At 33.6% G+C, this 20640-nt stretch overlaps 2 protein-coding genes across 3 annotated transcripts in view; both read right to left on the bottom strand.

The window, feature by feature from the left end:
* LOC114332267 (uncharacterized) overlaps positions 1-20640 on the bottom strand; it is a 155147-nt gene that overhangs the window by 113623 nt on the left and 20884 nt on the right. The gene's annotated exons all lie outside the window — the stretch shown is intronic.
* On the bottom strand, positions 11373-12359 carry LOC126883613 (uncharacterized). The gene has a single exon (XM_050649266.1). The coding sequence runs from the start codon at positions 12357-12359 to the stop codon at positions 11373-11375; it is 987 nt and encodes a 328-aa protein (XP_050505223.1).

The raw sequence follows: 20640 nt of genomic DNA, 5'->3' as shown, positions 1-20640 counted from the left end.
AAAGATAACAAAAATGTAATACAAAAACCGAAAATTACCAGCTAATAATAAGCATCAACAGTAATAAATGTTCAACAAAAATTTTTTTTTTATTTTTATACAGTATGTCTGCGTAACTTGAAACCTATTGATAACTTTTTTAATATCAGTTTTACGAAAAAAGTTTTGATCACTCTGTATATACATTTTTCAGCTGGTAATTTTCGGTTTTTGTATTACATTTTTGTTATCTTTCTTAGTTTTTTCAAAAAGAAATGTCACTTGTCCAAGGTAAACTTTCCGTTTTACATGCTTTTGATATGGGTGTCCTATACCAAAACTACAGCTAATATTGGGAATCGGGAAAGTTCGGGCATACTCGAACTACGCCCTAAGAACAAACGCTGAAGATTTTTTCAATTGATATTTATTTTTATTTCCACACTAATTTTTTAGTATTAACTACACAATCTACAAAAAATTAAAAATTTTTAAATACTTTTAATATTTAAAGGTACCGTAATTTTTTGGTAATTATTAATGTTTCACATGCTCTAAGAACAAACGTCGAAGATTTTTTTTTAATTTATAACCATTTTTATTTCCTTACTAATTTTTAGTATTAACTACACAATCTAAAAAAAAATTAAAATTTTTCAAATATTTTTTAATATTCAAAGGTATGTACCATCTTCTTTTTTGTAGTAACTCCATTTTTACATTCACACTCGAGACATTTTCTTTTTTGTATCATAATAATAATAATAATAATAATAATAATTCACCTCCAAAGACTAAAATTCACCTCCAAATACCTGGTGAAAACAATATCGAAACCGAAAATATCGCAATCAACCGGGGCCTGTTTCAAGGAGACTCGTTGAGTCCACTGTGGTTCTGTTTAGCTTTGAACCCCCTTTCCCAACTATTAAACTCCTCTGACTCAGGTTTTAGCATTAAAAGCAATAATACTGTAGTAGCGAAGCTCAATCATCTGTTGTATATGGATGATTTGAAATTAATGGCTTCCACTCGAGAACATCTAGAAGAGATGCTAAAAACTGTAGAAACATTCTCTAATGATATTAGCATGCAGTTCGGTCTAGACAAATGCCGTGTTTTGAATATAGTCAGAGGAAAGGTACAGCCCGGTGGATTCGATATGCAAAATGGCCAGAACATCGAGGCCATGGGCGATAACGATATGTACAAATATCTTGGAGTAAAGCAGGCGCGGAAAATTGACCATAAGCAAATGAAAAATGAGATAACAACTGAGTTTATAAGAAGGGTAAAACAACTGCTTCGTTCACAGCTTAACAGTAAAAATTTGTTTAAGGCACTGAACACCTACGCTTGTTCCGCGCTTAGCTATTCATTTGGTATTGTTAAGTGGACAAAAACGGATATAGAAAATCTTCAGCGAAAAGTACGAACACACCTCACAAAGGCACAAAAACACCACCCTAAAAGTGCAGTAGAACGAACGACATTACCCCGGTATTTAGGAGGAAGAGGACTTATGGATATAGGTGAGCAATTAGATAAACAGATTGCTAATTTAAGAACTTATTTTCAGATGCAGGCTGAGACATCTACTCTACACCGCGCAATTTGCGCAGTAGATGACACAACACCGATCAAACTGAGGGAACCAGAAATGCGCATAAACCACCTTACTAAGGACGAAAAACTGCGCACCTGGATGGGTAAACCTCTGCACGGGCGACATCCCAATGAGGTTAGCCAAGACTATGTCGACAATACAGCGTCGAACTATTGGTTGACATCAGGAAAGATGTTCCCTGAAACGGAGGGTTCATTACTGGCCATTCAGGATCAGGTTATACCAACCAGAAATTACCTGAAATATATCGTCAAAGACCCTCAGGTTCAAAACGACAGATGCCGATATGGATGTCAAGCCCAAGAAACCATCCAACATCTTACAGGGGGCTGCCAGGCATTTGCTGCAACTGAATACAAGGAACGGCATGACGCAGTGGGAAAAATCCTTCATCAAGAGATAGCTAACAAGCTGGGACTTCTCCAAACGGACCGTCTCCCATATTATCAATACGTTCCTGAAAGTATGCTTGAGGATGGCAACTACAAGCTATACTGGGACCGCAGTGTGCTCACAGACCAAACAGTGGCACATAATAGACCAGATCTCGTACTAGTTAATAAATTAACAAGACAAACAACACTAATTGATGTGGCGATACCTAACAACAATAATCTACGTAGTAAATTTACTGAAAAGATCGCCAAGTATAGAGATCTGGAAATTCAAATACGGAGACAATGGAGAATGCAAAGTACCCAGACGATACCTATTGTTATGTCTACTACTGGAGTCATTCCGAAGACCCTCCTCGAAAGCATAAAAAAGCTGGGTCTCAATGAACATATTTATAAGACCATGCAGAAAGCTGTACTACTTGCGACGGCCAGAAGTGTAAGAAAATTTTTGGGAGATACACCTGCATTCCAAGTCACCTAGGGCTCGATAACACGGAAAGAGTCCCACCAGAGCTCAATCCTTTTGATACCGTAGGTATCTGGGATGAGTCAATTTTCCCCTCAGAGGGAGTGTGAGCCGTATGGCTAAATCTGGTATAATAATGATAGCGTTTATTGTCCAACAGAATCCATTTACAGGACAAAATATTACATAAATAAAAAATTAAATAAAATATTAGTAATTCACAGGTATCGATAATAACAAAAATTTTACAAAACTAAATTTGAATCTAAAGAAATAAATTATTAATCACCCAGGTAGATCTTGGCCATAGAAATCAGTTGCTTTAAACTGCAGTTAAATATATCGCAGTAAATACTTAAGGCATTATAATAGCTGCACATGACGAATAGATGAGAATTTAACATAAGGTTAGTTCTAGCTTGTGTATTTCTGAACGTAATCGAATTTCTTACTGGATAAGACGGAACGTTAAAATTTATTTGTCGAAGGATATCAGGGCTGTCAATGAGATCATGTAGTAGCTTGTACAGGAATACCAGGGAGGCATTAATTCGTCTAGATTCTAATGACACTACGTCCAAACCGCTACATAACTCATTATTGCTGATACCCCTCGTAGGATATATACCATTAATTTTATAAAACAAAAATTTTAAAAATTTACGCTGAACCCGTTCTATAATTTGGATGTGTACATCATAAAACGGTGACCAAATGATAGAGGCATATTCCAGTTTACAGCGTACAAAAGTGTAAAACAGTGATTTAATGGCCTTAGTATTAGTGAGATTTCGACTATTTCTAATTATAAATCCATAAGATTTAAGTGCTTCTCTAACCTTTACATTAACATGTTCAACAAAAGTGAGTTTGTGATCAAATATAACTCCAAGGTCTTTAATTTTAGTCAAACGTTCCAGTTCATTGCCATCAATAATATAAGGATGGTATATAGTAGACTGTTTCCTGGAATAACTAACCACCTTGCACTTATTGGCATTAAGATTCAGATGATTTTCCTTACACCATTCATGTACGAGATTCAGTTCACTCTGCAGAAAATGACAATCGTTAAGGTCGCTTATCAATGAATAAATCTTTAAGTCATCAGCATAACATAAACATGGTGCAGAAATAGATTCACACAGATCGTTAATAAATAACAAGAACAATAATGGACCTAGATTAGAACCTTGTGGAATCCCTGAAGAAGCAAGGTACTTTGCCGATTTGTAACCATTGTAAGAAACAAACTGCGTTCTATTTGATAAGTAAGACCTCATAAAAGTAACAGCATCCTCAGAAAGACCAAAGTGGTATAATTTAGAAAGCAATACTCCGTGGTGAATTCTATCGAACGCCTTCGAAAAATCGGTATAGACGACGTCAACTTGACTTCTATTATCTAGGGCCTCTGAAATATATTGTGTGACCACTAATAAGTTTGTTACAGTGGACCGACTGGAGACAAAACCATGTTGGTATTGAGACAGCTGATTACGAGTTCTTGAATAAATACGATTATACAAAATTATTTCAAAAACCTTCGACAGATTGCAAATTATGGAAATTGGTCTATAGTTTTCTACCTGATCCCTTTCACCAGTTTTGAATACTGGGCACACTTTTGACTCCTTCCAGAGACTTGGATATTCTTTATTGAGAAGACATAAATTAAAAATTTTTAATAGTGGCACAGTTAAGGCACCTATGCAATCCTTAACCAGAAAAGATGGTATATTGTCAGGTCCACACGTCATTTTGTCTTTCAATTTCTTACTAGCAGAAATTATCTCAGATTCTACAATAGGATAAAAATTTAAGTAATCTGCGTTAACTGATGAAGAGTTAGCTTTATAATTAATATCAGATGACAGAAAAACACCATTGAAAAATTCTGCAAAAACATTCACAATATTTTGTGGTTCGGAGGTAGTAATGCCAATATATTTCATTACACCAGGAATTCTTGAACTATTATTTTTCGCATTAACATACGACCAAAACTTCTTGGGATTGATGGATAGAGATATTTGAATGTTATCGACATACACATTGTATGCCAAACTGATTTTTGATTTGACAAGGTGTCTTAACCGTTGAAACTCAAGCAAATCACAATGATTTTTGAATCTTTTAAATTTTTTTCGAAACTTTGCTTTTAATTTGATGTTCTGAATGATGTCAGCATCAAACCAGGGTGGATATTTATGACTAAAATTTTTATAAACTGGAATATACGTATTAAACAAAGAAAACATTTTATCATAAAAATTACTTAAAATTACGTTAACGTCACTAGTAGTATCCAGAAAATTCCAATCCGTTTCGTACAGTTCTCGATATAAAGCAGGAAAATTTGCTTTTTTAAAGTTGTAAGTTATTTGCTCAGAACCATACCTAAATATAGGCTCTTTCACAAATATATCCGTAAATGTAATTCATAGAGCAAAGGTGAGTCATCATGCTTCACTTCACAACTGAAATGCGATAAGACTAAATCTAGCAGTCTACCCAAATGATTAACAACATTGTTAAATTGTCTAAGTCCAGTAGAGCCCGTAAAACTTAAAACTACAGAAGTTTGGAAATCAGATATATCATTATCAATGAACTTTGGAACATTAAAATCGCCTAGTAATATGGAGTTATTATATAAATAATCAAGTTGCCCTAAGCAATCGAAAAAATATTCAAAGTCAACTAAACTTAACCTATCCGGTAAATAAACAACAACTGTATAAAAATGTTTGTAACCAATCTGGCACTTGACAATGATTAGATCAATTAATGGAAATTGAGCATCGAAAGCCGCAATATCCAATATTTCGGATTTTATGAAGTCTTTTACCGCAAGCACTACACCACCACCCTTCACCTTATCCACCACATGGAATTTTCGGTCCTTTCTATATACTACATAATTATTCGGAAAGAGTTCCATGCTCGAAACATCACCGTGCAACCACGTTTCACTTAATGCTATGATGTCGAATTCACAATCACTAATGTTAGCATTAAATAATGCAACTTTGCTATTTAGACCACGTACATTTTGATAGTAACATGTAAGTTCAACGTGTTGGGATTTACTTGATTTGGAACTGCTGGACACGTTTAGTTTAAAGAGCCATCAGTATTACTGACTAGAGTAGGTCTGCCCCTTACATACTTAATCGTCAAATTCTGTTCTCCATGATCTGTTCGCCGTTTCAGTTCTGTCCGAAGTTTATTCATGTATTCTCTCTGCCGAGGTGTTTTATCATCAGAGATTGAAATGGTAGAGAAAGTAGATGTGGCTAATTTATTCTTGGCACGCAAAAAGGACTTAGCCTGTGCGGGTGTGGAAAAGGTCACTTTGATTGGACGAGCCTTATTTGAACGTTTACCAATTCTGTGCACATGTCTTGAAGAAATCGGATCTACATTATCACCCTGTACTGTTATTAGAATCTCGTTTACTTTATTATTGTCTTCCACAGCAGAATTAGTTTCTGGGACGTTATACAAAATGATATTATGTGATCGATTAATACGGTCCATGGCTTCTTCAATTATATCTTCCTGATGTTCGGAAGGTCTAGTAGTGTTAATATTAGCGATCTTTCTTTCCAACTCTTGCAATTTCGTTTCCACACGATTGGTTAAAAATTGCTTCAATTGATCGAGCTTGTCCTCTCCATTACTACAAGTATTACATAGTACTTTTACATTTTTACTACGCATTCGTGTGATCCGACTAGCATCATCGCCCTGTAAGCCAATGCAAGAAGTATGCAAAGAATTCATACATCCCGAACATTTTATAAATTGTGTGTTATTGGTAGATTGTTTACAATTTATACACACAGGCATAATTAATTCTTCGTCTAATTTACAATTTACACCAAAATTAAAAATCAATTAAATGGCAATTATACTTTGTAGGTAGATATTCGATATTCGACAAATGATAAATAGACCAGTTTTTTTGCTTGTGTGCTGATATAAACGGCAATATAATTAATTATTGCATATATCGGGATTCACATAGGATAACCAATAAAAATAGGTACTTACGGTTGTGTATCTTGTAATAATGAACACTTTGTGAAAATTTCACTAAAAACTGACTTGTATAACTCAAGTAACTGAATGATCAATGTGAGCCACAAATAATACGTGTTTACTGTTTGATTAACTATGAATTACTCCTTAACTATGAATTATCATGAGATTTTAACACTTTTTTAAGTCTCCTGTATTGCTTTACTCTATTATCTCTTATAATATTTTAGTATTAGAAGACTAATTTACACTAAGTAAAGTTCTACTCACAAATTTCGCCGCTAATTGTTTATTAATTGTTTAAACAATAACAATTGTTTTGTATAAATAGTGTTAAGAATATGGGTGAATTCAACATTTTATTTTGATAAAAATGTTTTTATTTTGACGAGTTTATTTTGACCTATCGATTTCCCTTTCGGAGATCATTCTCATAATACAAATGTATTTGATTTTTTTGATTGGATCAATAGAAGTTCGATTTTTGCTTATTATTAACTTGTGTATACCCATAATAAGTAATTTCCTCAATCGGATTACTCTAATTATACTAAAAGACTCTTGCTTTGAACATTTGCGACCTATTTCTATTAGATACCTTTCTTCTAGATATATTTTTTGTCTTTGTCATTTATATTGCACTCAGTCGAAGTTCTTTTTCATATCGATGAATTAAATTTGTTTTATGTATGGGCTTTTATTTGACATCACATTTAGAACTTACTTTATAACAAAAATATGTATTCTCCAACTGACTAGAACTCTAAATCTGGTTTGAAAATAATATGAGAAATATTGGTGGTTTGGACTTAGCGAAAGAATTTATCTGATATGTATTGTAGGTATTAGCGATATAATGATAGATTTAGCAATTTGTGGTTTGCATATATTTCTGCTCCATTTTGATACACATTTTGCACCTAGGGAGAGATAATGTAAATATTAAGAGTTGCATGTTAAAAATAAGAGGTTTACTAGTATGGACATAATGACAGAACGCCTGTGTATAATAGTATACAAAAGAGTTAAATGTTTCTCTGTAGAAACGAAAATACTAAAGCCCTTTTGACATGCTGATGTATTTGATTTTTATGTCATTGTATTTTATTGGTTAAATTGGATTTGATACTCTGACATTTTGGATCTAGGGAGAGATAATGTAAATATTGAGAGTTGCATGTTAAAAATAAGAGGTTTACTAGTTTAAACATAATGAAAGAACGCCTGTGTATAATAGTATACGAAAGAGTTGGATGTTTCTCTGTAGAAACGAAAATACTAAAGCCCTTTTAACATGCTGATGTATTTGATTTTTATGTCATTGTATTTTATTGGTTAAATTTGATTTGAGACACTGACATTTTGGATCTAGGGAGAGATAATGTAAATATTGAGAGTTGCATGTTAAAAATAAGAGGTTTACTAGTTTGGACATAATGAAAGAACGCCTGTGTATAATAATATACGAAAGATTTGGGTGTTTCTCAGTAGAGACGAAAATGTATTTGATTTTCATGTCGTATTTTATTCGTTGGACGTCACGATTGGGCTAATAAGACCGAAAATATAACTAATATCCTTTTGGCTGTATTGTGAAAATACGTAGCTAAAGCCTTTTTGACATACTGATGTATTTGATTTTTATGCCACTGTATTCTATTGGTTGAGGCACTGTAAGTTACGATTGGATCGAAAATACGTATCTAAGGATCTTTTGACATGATGTATTTTATTTTTCTGTCACTGTACTCTATTGGTTAAATCATTTGAGAATTCGTATGTCACTATTGGACCAATAGGACCGAAGATACGTAACTAAGGTCCTTTTAACATGATGCTGTATTTGATTTTTCTGGATTGGACCAATAGGATCGAAGATACAGAACTAAGACATTTTTAACATTCTGTTGTATTTGATTTTTCTGTGTCTGTTGGTAAAATCATTTGTATCTAATGCCTTTATGGCATGATGTTATGTTTAATTTTTCTATATTATTCAATTTGTTAAATCACATGATACCTCGCATATCTCTCAGAGAGGAATGATTGGACATATCAAAAGAATGCTTCTATTATATATTATACGTTATGAGAGGCTTTAGTTACGTATTTTCAGAATACAGCCAAAAGGACATTAGTTATATCTTCGGTTTTATTGGTCCAATCGTGACGTAAAAGTGGGGCCTCCACCACAAAACGAGACAAAAATGAGCAGAATGGACCTTAATTTTTTTTTTAAATTTCCCCAGCATCTGGGGAAAAATTGATTTTCTATCTAACTCTAATACACAGGCTCTTATGGGAGGCGCTGTTGCCAGATGTTGCGAAATGCCCAGTTTGTCAGTAGATCTACGGAATTTTTTTTGTGCGTCCATACTGGTGGACACTACATACCTACAACTTTTATTGTCTATGTCTCTCTACGTTAAGCCATTTAGGCATACCTACAACCTTTATTGTCCATGTCTCTCCTTACGTCTATGCCTCTCTACGTTAAGCCGTTTAGTCACTGTAATGCTACCACCACTTAAACATGCTACAATATGTTACGGTCGTAGATAAAATATAGTATGCAACTCGTAAAGCTTAGATTTCTGTACGTGACTGGTGTAAATAACATATTATGTTATGGTCGTACATAAAATATAGTATGCAGATCGTAACGGTTAGTTTATGGATTAAATAACATATTCAATACTCCCCACACCTTTAACGTACCACAATATTTAATCAGACCAATGCTAACGAGATGTATAGCGCCAACTATCGGATAATAGCTGAATTATGGTAGATTTCTTCGACGTAATATCTGTGTCAAGGCAAATTGGATAAAAAATGTCGAATTTGATTAAAAATGGACTAAAAATGGCGAATTGGAATAAAAATAACGATTTGGTCGCGCCAACTAGCGGATAATAGCTGAACTATGGTAGATTTCTTCGATTTAATGTCAAGGCAAATTGGATTAAAAATGGTGAATTTGAATAAAAATGGCGAATTGGAATAAAAATGCCGAATATGTTGCGGTCGTATATAAAATATAGTATGCAACTCGTAAAGCTTAGATTTCTGCACGTGACGGGTTTAAATAACATATTATGTTATGGTCGTAGATAAAGTATAGTATGCAGCTCATAATGATTAGTTTATGGTTTTAATAACATATTCGATGCTCCCCATACCTTTAACGTATCACAATTTCCAATCAGATCAATGCTAACGGGATGTTACCATCGCTTAAACATAAATTATGTTACGGTCGTAGATAAAATATAGTATGCAACACGTAGAGCTTAGATTTCTGCACGTGACTGGCTTAAATAACATATTATGTAAAAGAAGAAGAATAGACAGTTGACAAAAAGAAGAAGAGTGTTCCGTGGCGACTAGCACAGAACGGAAAATTGTTTTATTTTTAATTTATTTACTATTTTAATTTAAAAATAGCGTCATCTAGCGGCTAATAGCTAAACTATGGTAGATTTCTTTGACGTAATGTCAAGAAAAATTGGATCAAAAATGGCGAATTTAAATAGAAATACTGAAATGGAATATAAATGGCGAATTGGAATAAAATAACGAAGTGGTGGCGCCATCTAGCGGATAATAGCTAAACTATGCTAGATTTCTTTGACGTAATGTCAAGGAAAATTGGATCAAAAATGGCGAATTTAAATAAAAATACTGAAATGGAAAAATACTGAAATGGAATAAAAATGGCGGATTGGTGGCGCCATCTAGTGGAAAATAACTATGGTAGATTCCATTATGGAAGATTCCTTGTGACGTCAGCATCTATCTCACTCTTACTCATTGGGAAGGTACTTCTCTCTCTAACACATTGATTTCCCTATCTCTGTAGTCGTAAAAACGTTGTACATCTACTTCCGTGTGCCGCCTACTCTCTAAATTTTGTTGTAAAAGCTCTAGATGAGGGTTGTCCTGCTGCCATAGCACTTTTTGATTCCTTAGCAGAACTATATGAACTACTTCTATGTATTTTTCACTTCCTCTACATACAGGGTGATTGATTGGTAGGGTAAAGCTCAATAGCTCCGCTATAGTAATAGATAGCAATAAAAGTTAATAACAAAAAAATTTTAGCCACCTTTGAGCTTCACATTACAAAATTAGTTAGAATATTACAGGGTGTTCGATAACACAGTGGCAGACCAAACTTATGTTTTTTTAAATGGAAAACCCTATATTTTATTTTAAATTCGAAATCCTGTTAACTTCTCTATCACATAAATATAAAGGTTTGTTATGTTATACAGGGTATTTACAAAGTTATGACCAATTTTATATGAAAATCGTAACAAGTTCAACTCCCTGTATAAATAAAAATAAGCAAAACAACAATGGTTTATTAATGCCATATTTTTTAACGTATTGTCAAAATTTTCAAGAATGGTCGATATTGCTAATTTTCTTTATATCAAATACAGGGTGAGTCAACACGCAAGTACATTATTTTATCAGTAATTTTAAATGGAACACCCTGTATTTTATATCACTATTAAAAAGTACCATTACCGTACTTTAATTTTTAGATAACATTCCCTATGTCTAAATTTATTAGTTTTCGAGATATTTTCATTTTTCAATGGACCAGTAGCGTGGCCACACAAATCACCAGAATTTAATAAACTGGACTGATTTTTTTGGGGTTGCGTTAATAATGAAGTTTATAAAATACCTCCAACAACAAGGGATGTGATGAAAAATAGAATAACGTATGGTCCTAAAGTTTTGGAAAAAAATTCAAAAGCATATAACTCTGACCACAATAATCTTATATTTTTATTAAATTATTCAACAATTTAACTTAACTATCCTTATTATAAATCAAAATTCAAATGACAGAAAAGGGACCATTATTTTCGATTTGCCTAATAATTCCACTGACACGTTGCATCATCCTTTGGACGACCTCGGCGTCAATTTCTCTAATTTTTGTAAATATGCGGCGTCTTAACTGTTCCTGATTTTGTGCTTCCCATCTGTTATTATAGACTTTCCGACTTAATATTGCCCAGAACTCTTCAATTGGACGAGCCTGAGGTAGGTTGGGGGGATTGTCTGGTTTCGGTGCAAAGGTAATGTTGTTAGTTTCGTACCAGTCCCTTGTGATCCTCGCGTAATGACATGAAGCAAGATCTGGCCAAAAGACTATTTGATCATTTGCATGATGTGTGTTCACAAACTGAAGCAATTTAGAGAGACATCTTTGAATATAAATATTTGCGTTTAAGGCTTCGCCTCCAACACCAATGTAGGGCTGTGAGATAAAGCCAGCCTCAGAAATTGCACACCATACCAAAATTTTGTCCTCAAATTTTTTCTTACTTTTGAATTTTATTTCATCAGGTACATTTTCGTAATCGTTCGTGTAAAACCCATCGTTACCCTTCATCTCAGACTTGGACAAAGTAAAATATTTTTCATCGTCCATCACGATCAACTTGTTGACGAAATGCACTCGCCTTAACGCGCGGCAACATCTCGGAATTCTCTCTAATTGATCCTCTGTGTATTTTGGAGCTTTCCTTCTTTTCCGGTAGATAATATTGTTACTCGATAGGGTCCTGTATACTGTAGTCTTTCCAACATGAAATCTTCTGACCAGTTTTCGCTGTGAGACCCCAATTTTGTTCTTAGCTGCTTCAATCAGTCTTGCCTCTCTTATATGGTTCAAAATCCGCGGTCGGCCACTTTTACGCAAGTTAGCACATGGTATCCCTTCTTCACATTCTCTGATTGTGCGATAAATTGTCGATTGGCTTATGTTTTGATCTCGATAAATATTAACAATATCTCGTTTCGACATTCGCCCAACCATATTATAAACACCTCGACGAATATCAATTTTATAAGACATTTTGCAGAGCACAAACCAAAATATTCTGCTTTGTTTATTAAATGTCAATAACTGATGACATTTCAATTCCATGGCCTTCTTTGTTAAATGCATTTTGCTTCTCAATCAGACCAGGTGAAATTTTTCCCAAAACTTTAGGACCATACGTTACAAAGTGTATTTCGATGTGTTAATTTACAAATGCTCCGTAGAGTAAGTAGCTCATTCAATGATCGTTTTTAGGCGTACATAAATGTGTTAGGAGATAATTTTGAACACCTTATGTAATTGAATATTAAAAATATTTTATTAAAAGTCGCTTCTAATTTTTTCAAACATGTTTTTTTTGCAAAATGTATTACTGATAAAATATGTTTTGTTCTTTATTTGTTACATTGTTACATTTACATACAAAAGTAGTGTTTAATTGTCTTCTCAAAATATTGTATTTTGTGTTTGTGTGTTTTTTTTTTGTAAAATTTATTACTAATTTTCTATGTTTATTTGTTGCATTTACATAAAAAGATAGTTTTTAATTGTTTCAAAAATGTTGCATTTAGTGGTTGTGTTTTTGTTTGTAAAATGTATTACTAATAAATTATTTTTATTTCTTTATTTGCTACAGTGTTACAGTGATTACCGGATTGATAATCGGTAATCTTCAATTGTCAATTCAGTCATGGCTTACTTAAAATTTAGATAAATTTAAACACCTAAAATAATTTGCTCTGAAAAATGAAAATATCTCGAAAACTAATAAATTTGGGCATAGGGAATGTTATATAAAAATTAAAGTACGTTAATGTTACTTTTCAATAATGATATAAAATACAGGGTGTTCCATTTAACATTACTGAGAAAATAATGTACTTGCGTTTTGACTCACCCTGTATTTGATATAAAGAAAATTAGCAATATCAATAATTCTTAAAAATTTTGACAATAAATAAAAAAATATGGCATTAATAAACCATTGCTGTTGTGCTTATTTTTATTTATACAGGGAGTTGAACTTGTTACGATTTTCATACAAAATTGGTTATAACTTTGTAAATACTCTGTATAACATTACAAACCTTTATATTTTTGTGATGGAGAAGTTAACAGGATTTCGAATATAAAAAAAATATAGGGTGTTCTATTTAAAAAAACATAAGTTAGGTCTTCCACTGTGTTATCGAACACCCTGTAACATTCTTACTAATTTTGTAATGTGAAGCTCAACGGTAGCTAAAATTTTTGTTATTAACTTTTATTGCTATCTATTACTATAGCGGAGCTATTGAGCTTTACCCTACTAATCAATCACCCTGTATACATAGATACAACTTATTAATCGGATGTTTAAAAGCTGGACGGTTGCAGAAATAATATTATTGTTCCTAAAAGAGTAAATACTACTAGATGATTATCTAGAAGTGATGCTGCAAAAAAGGTTATAATCAGATTAAAGGAGCACTATCCAAAATTTCAGAAGACGATGATCAACAATTTAAAACTCCTAGCCATGCAAATGGTTTGTATAATCGAATGTATTTACTAGAAACAGAAATATTTGCAATGTTTTAAAGTGAAATCTTAGAGATGACAAACAGCATCAGTCGTATTCTCCAATATCCAAATATTGACCTTAATTCAGGAGTGGCGGCACTTAGATCACTTAAAGAATTTATATTCTTTTAAGGATTATTCGACTAACTCCACTGTATTATGGAACATCCCCAGAGACTGTAATGACAACATCAGAGAAATTTAGGACTCAAAAAGTTATCGCTATTATAGATCTTTATTAAATTAATGAGAAAATTCCACACCTGTAATTTTGAACCAATCAAAATACGTTATTTTGACAGATCACCATGGCAACGGAGGTATTTTATCGGAAATTTTTTGCTCGTGGGGTACCCAACAGCGAATTATAGTGGAAATTTTTTGACGTTTACAATAACAGAACATTTTTGACAGACTGGTTTTTATTTGTTTACATAATTTAGTTTTGATTCATTTTCTATCACTTGTAGTTACTCAAAACTTATGTAAAATTGAAGAATATACTATTTTCTATCTTGAAATGGTATTCCCATGCAACTACAATGAGTAGAAATTACGAATTTGAAAGCCTAAATAATTGCTGACAAAGCTATGGCGCGCTATTAATCTGTTCATGCAGCTTTGGATTTTCAAATGCAAATTTGGTGTGGAATTTTCTTACCGAATACCACGCGAAGTCAAATTAATATCCGGAAATTTTTTTTTGATCATGAATATTTTTAGAAAATTTCCCTCGTCTGCGACTTGGGAAATTTTCAAAATATTCATGATCTCAAAAAAATTTCCGGATATAATTTGACCTCTAGTGGTATTACTAGTGAAAATTTTCCTCTTTAAAGCAACTAGACATGTCCGACATAATCAAGGAATTTTCAATTAAAAAATCTCAAAAAGTTCCCGGACTTTAACCATACATTTTACTATGTCTATTTTTAATATTTTACTGTAACAAGATACAACTCTTATATTTTTTATTATTTAAAAATATATTTATAAAAAAAGATTTTTCTAATTTCTAAAAGGGAAAACCTTGTAGTTGGCTTTATACCATAGTTATAACAACAATTTTTTTAATGGTAGGAGGTAGGGCCCCACACCAATTCTGCCCAGGGGCCCCCACTGCCTTAAATCCGGCTCAGGGTAGCCCCATTGTTCCTAAATCTGACTATATACACTGACCGGCACAAAAAACGGCCACCCCACAAAATGGGTAATTTTTGATGTCTTGAATTTCCTAAAGCTGTTGTCCGATTTAAGTGATTTTTTTAATATTTTATAGCCTTTTCTTTTAACAATATTGCTGTAATAAACTTGTTGCTAGACAGGTAAATTATCATTGTATACCGGGTGTACCAATCAAACTGTGTTTTATTCTCAAAGTTTATCACACATGTGGAATATTCTAGCATTTATAAAATATTAAAATTAAAACCCAACTATAGCCTCAGGTTTTCTTAACATTCTGTTTTTTGATTCATTCGCTTATGTTGAATAAAAAAAAAGTTAGGTACTAGCCATGTTGTTCATTAATACAGGTTGTTTCTAAATAAGTGCGACAAATTTTAAGGAATAATTCTGCATAAAAAAATATTGACCGTTTGCTCATAAACATATGCCCGCAAATGCTTCGTTTCCGATATAAGGGATGTTGAATTTTTTCTTACAAACTGACAATTTATTTATTGCTCTAAAAACCAGTTGAGATATGCAAATTAAATTTGGCAAGTTTTAAGAGGTTGTTATTGCGCTTTTTTTGAGATACAATTAAGAATTTTATATTCACCATTGGCGTGCATGCGGGTAATATTACCCGTCATAGTACCCGTATGCGCGCCAATGGAGAATATAAAATTCTTAATTGCATGTCAAAAATATGAAATAACTGTTTCTTAAATCCTACCAAATTTCATTTTCATATCGCAACCGGTTTTAGAGCAATAAATAAATCGTCAGTTTGTAAGAAAATAATTCAACATCCAGTATCTCGCAAACGAAGCATTTGCGGACATGTGTTTATAAAGCAAACGGCCGTTATTTTTCATGCAGATTTACCCCTTAAATTTTGCCGCACTTATTTAGAAAGAGCCTGTATTAATTAAGAACATGGCTAGTTGTTAAAGTACCTAACTTTTTTATTATCTAACATAAGCGAATTAATCAAAAAACAAAATGTTATTAAAACCTGAGGCTATAGTTCAGTTTTAATTTATATATATAAATTCGGGTTCAAAACGTCCTCCGACGTTGTCCGATGCCTTGTTGCCAATATCTTTATCATTGCAGTTTTCATCTTCTAATCCTCGTACACTCATTGATTGTCTTATTCCTTGTATCCATGTCGTTATTGGCCTTCCTCTTTTTCTGTTTTCTGTAGGTATCCATTTTATAATTTTCTTTGGCAGTCTTTCCTCCCCCAGTCTCTGAACATGTCCGTCCCACGTTAGTTGTTTCTTCTCAATGCATTCTACAACCGTTTCCTGTAAATTCATTCTTCGCTTTACTTCCTCATTTCTAACCCGGTCCAATCTCGATATTCTACTTGCTCTTCTTAGGGCGTCCATCTCAGTAGCTTCTATTTTTCGTTTTTGGTGTTCCTTTATTCTCCATGTTTCGGATCCGTATACCAGTTTTAATTTCAGTATTTTATAAATGCTAGAATATTCCATAAAGTGTGGTGAACTTTCAGAATAAAACACAGTTTGGTTGGTACACCCGGTATACAATGATAGTTTACCTGTCCAGCAAGAATATTATTACAAAAATTTTGTTCAAGAATAAGGCTATAACATATTAAAAAAATCACTTAAATCGGACAACAAGTTTAGGAAATTCAAGACATCAAATATTACCCATTTTTTGGGGTGGCCGTTTTTTGTGCCGGTCAGTGTATTATCTCTCAATCTCTCAATGTAAATTGGAGCTAGAGGGTCAGATAATAGCACAAGTGATGGAGTTTAAGTATCTAGGCATCACACTATCTAGATACGGAAGGCTCGAAACAGAAGTGGAAGATCAAGTGAATAGAGCAAACAGAGCCGCAGGTTGTCTGAATGACACAACATGGAGAAATAAACATATCGGAAAAGAAATAAAAGGCACAATTTACAAAACAGTCATCAGACCAATAATGACATACGCGGCAGAAACACGACCCGGCACAGAGAGGACAAAAATATTGCTCGAAACAGCGGAGATGAAAACCCTCCGAAAAATCGATAGTACAAGACTCTATGGGACAGAGCTAGAAGTACAGATATACGACGGAGATGCAAGATGGACAACATTAATAATTGGGTAAGAAACAGAAGAATAGAATGAAATGACCACATACGCCGAATGACAAGAAATAAAGTAGTAAGGACAGCGAGAGACAGTTCCCAAATAGAAAACCGATCAGTGGGAAGACCACGAAAATGATGGAACAACAACTTACTAGAGGCACATTGAAAAAATAGACAGAGTCATGTGTATACAAAAAGAAGAAGTTATTTATTCGTTTACCTTTATTCTAATTAAACTGTTAAAAAAAATGCTATGTCATTTTAGGTCAACGTCCCCAAGCAGCAATGTAGGTACGTGACAATATCGTGACATTACTTAGGTAAAGCAATAGTACCTATATTATATTATTTGAATGGAGTAATATAATGTTATGTCGCTGTATCACAATATCACTACTTTCACCTCAATTAAGTAAAAAATCCATTGTTCGATTCGTTGTCGAGATTGTTTCAAGTAACATTTCAATCTTCTAAATTATGTAGTTTTTGCTACTAAAAATCAATATGTACTATGCTTTCTTATTTTGTGTTCTGGTTAGAAAATTTATAAAATATACCATGTTTATTGAAATTAATTTTCTTCTTCTTCTTTATCATCATTGCTATCATCATTTCAATCATCATTGCTATTCTAACTTTTGACACTACAGCCCGAAAGAGTTCAGTTGAGCTGCATTCAAACCATTCTCTGAGATTTCTCAGCCAGGACATTTTTTTCCTACCTATGCTGCGCCTTCCTTGAATATTTCCCTGCATAATTAATTTTAGGAGTTCATATCTGTCACCACGTGTTATATGACCCAAGTATTGGAGTTTTCTTATTTTGATGGAATCCAGTATCTCCCTGCTGTTCTCTATCCTTCTTAGTGCTTCCTCATTGGTTATTCTGCCTGTCCAGGAGATTCTCAGCATTCTTCGATATGTCCACATTTCAAATGCTTCCAATTTATTGAGACATTGTTTATTAAGAGTCCATGTCTCCACACCATACAAAAGAACAGAAAATACATAACAGTTTATTACTCGCTTTCTAAGATTTAGGCTTAGGTCTCTACTAAATAATATTTGTTTCATATTAGTGAATGCACTTCTAGCCTTTTCTATTCTAATTCTGATTTCTTTGGTATAATCGTTTGTTTCACTATTGTTTGTCCCTAAATAGTTATAATTCTGAACTCGTTCTATCATCTTATTATTTACGTGTAGATTGATGTTTCTAATATTTTTCTTTAATATACCCATGAATTTTGTTTTCTTTATGTTTAGTGACAGACCAAATTCTTCACTCGTTGCAACAACCTTATCTAAAATTCTTTGTAGATTTGTAATAGTTTCTGCTATTAGTATTGTGTCATCAGCGTATCTAATTTCACATATGGGTAGGCCATTTATTTTTATGCCTGCGACTTCATCTTCTAATGCTTTTTTAAATATTTCTTCTGAGTATGCTTTAAACAGTCATGGCGACAAGACACAGTCCTGTCTAACGCCTCTTTTGATTTTTATTTAGTTAGTGTTTAAATTATTTATTCTTATGACAGCTTCTTATTCATAATACAGATTATTTAGTATTCTTATATCCCGTGTGTCGATGTTCTTTGTTTCGAATTCCTTGTTATAATCTAGGAAGCAGACATAGATGTCCTGGTTTACATCTAAACATCTCTGTATTAGCACATTTACTGCAAATAATGTTTCTCTGATTCCTTGAGCATTTCTAAATCCGAACTGAGAACTATTTTTCGGTATAGTCAATTAATTTTCATTGTTTGTAATTTATTTGAATTTTAATAAACTTAAGTTTAGATTTAAGAATGTTTCAAGAAGGAATAATAATAAAAAATGCGATATGAGAAGACTTAAATCTAAGGAAACAAAAAAGACAGTCTCACGAATTCTTTCAGAGAAACTAAGTAACATGGAACAAACATAAAATGCAGAAGAATCACTCCAGACCATATGGGATACCTTTAACAATATCAGAAGAAAGAGACAGAAGAGACAACAAAAAAGTTGGATGAATGACAATATACTGCAAGTTATACAAGAAAGAAGAAAATCAAAGAACAACAAAAGAATGTACAACAATATTCAGAGACAAATAAGAACCGAAATATGAAAGGTCCAATAAAATTGGTTAAAAACAAAATAAAAGAGTGACGATATAAAGTTGTTGGCGCAAAAACAAGATACGTTGAATATACCTAGCAGGAAACCCATTATGAACGCCCGGCACGGCACAGCCCGGCACGGCACAGCACAGGCCGGCACGTCCAAAAACCCATTTGTAACGGCCGGCACGGCACGGCACCGGAAAAATGATCATTTGCCATGGAGACCTCGTCGGAAGAAGAGGCTATAATAGTAAGTGAAATTTGTGCTGATATTGAAACAGACGAAAATGCAAAATTACGACGGAAACATCGGTTTTGGGTTCACGAAATATTAAAAAAAGAAGAGAATATGGCGATTTTCATCATCTTTTCTCCCATAAAGATGATCCAAAATTTCTCAAATATTTTCGAATGTCTCAAACCAAATTTTATATTTCCATATTTCAAAACAAACACGCGCTTTCAATTAAAAAATCAACAATATCTGCTTACTACCAACAATTATGAAGCAAGAAACCCATTATGAACGGCCGGCACGGCACAGCCCGGCCCGGCACAGGACAGTCCAAATTCATTTGTATAGTTTTAAATGCAACGTAACCCATTATGAGCGGCCGGCTCGGCCCGGCACAGGCCAGCACGCAAACGAAACGGCCAAAATTCTCCGAGGAGAATAAAATCCGTTGAAGTCGAACGGCCTGAACGGCCAGTCGGCGCCAGTGCGTCATAATTATTGGTAATAAGCAGATATATTGTTGATTTTTTAATTGAAAGCGCGTTGTTTCTTTTGAAATAAAATAATATGGAAGACTTTTTCATTGAGAGTGTCAGAGAATACCCATTTTTGTATGATGCATCGGACTAAAGTTATCATGATAGTAAGAAAAAGGACAATACATGGGTACAAATATCCGAAAATTTTGATCAATGGACAGGTACGTCCATTATCTTTTAACCATGAATTCGTTTTTTTAACATGATGCATATTCATTAAAATTGTGTAGTTGATGTCTTTTAAAAACTTTTATTTTACGATAGTTTTTAAAATATATGATCATTTTTCCGGTGCCGTGCCGTGCCGGCCGTTACAAATGGGTTTTTGGACGTGCCGTCCTGTGCTGTGCCGTGCCGGGCTGTGCCGTGTCGGGCGTTCATAATGGGTTTCTTGCTTGACGCACTGGCGCCGACTGGCCGTTCAGGCCGTTCGACTTCAACGGATTTTATTCTCCTCGGAGAATTTTCGCCGTTCCGTTTGCGTGCTGGACTGTGCCGGGCCGAGCTGGCCGCCCATAATGGGTTACATTGCATTTAAAACTA

Source organism: Diabrotica virgifera, chromosome 4 (assembly GCF_917563875.1).
Source record: "Diabrotica virgifera virgifera chromosome 4, PGI_DIABVI_V3a".
NCBI lineage: Eukaryota > Metazoa > Arthropoda > Insecta > Coleoptera > Chrysomelidae > Diabrotica > Diabrotica virgifera.
This window is presented reverse-complemented; position numbering and strand designations above follow the sequence as displayed.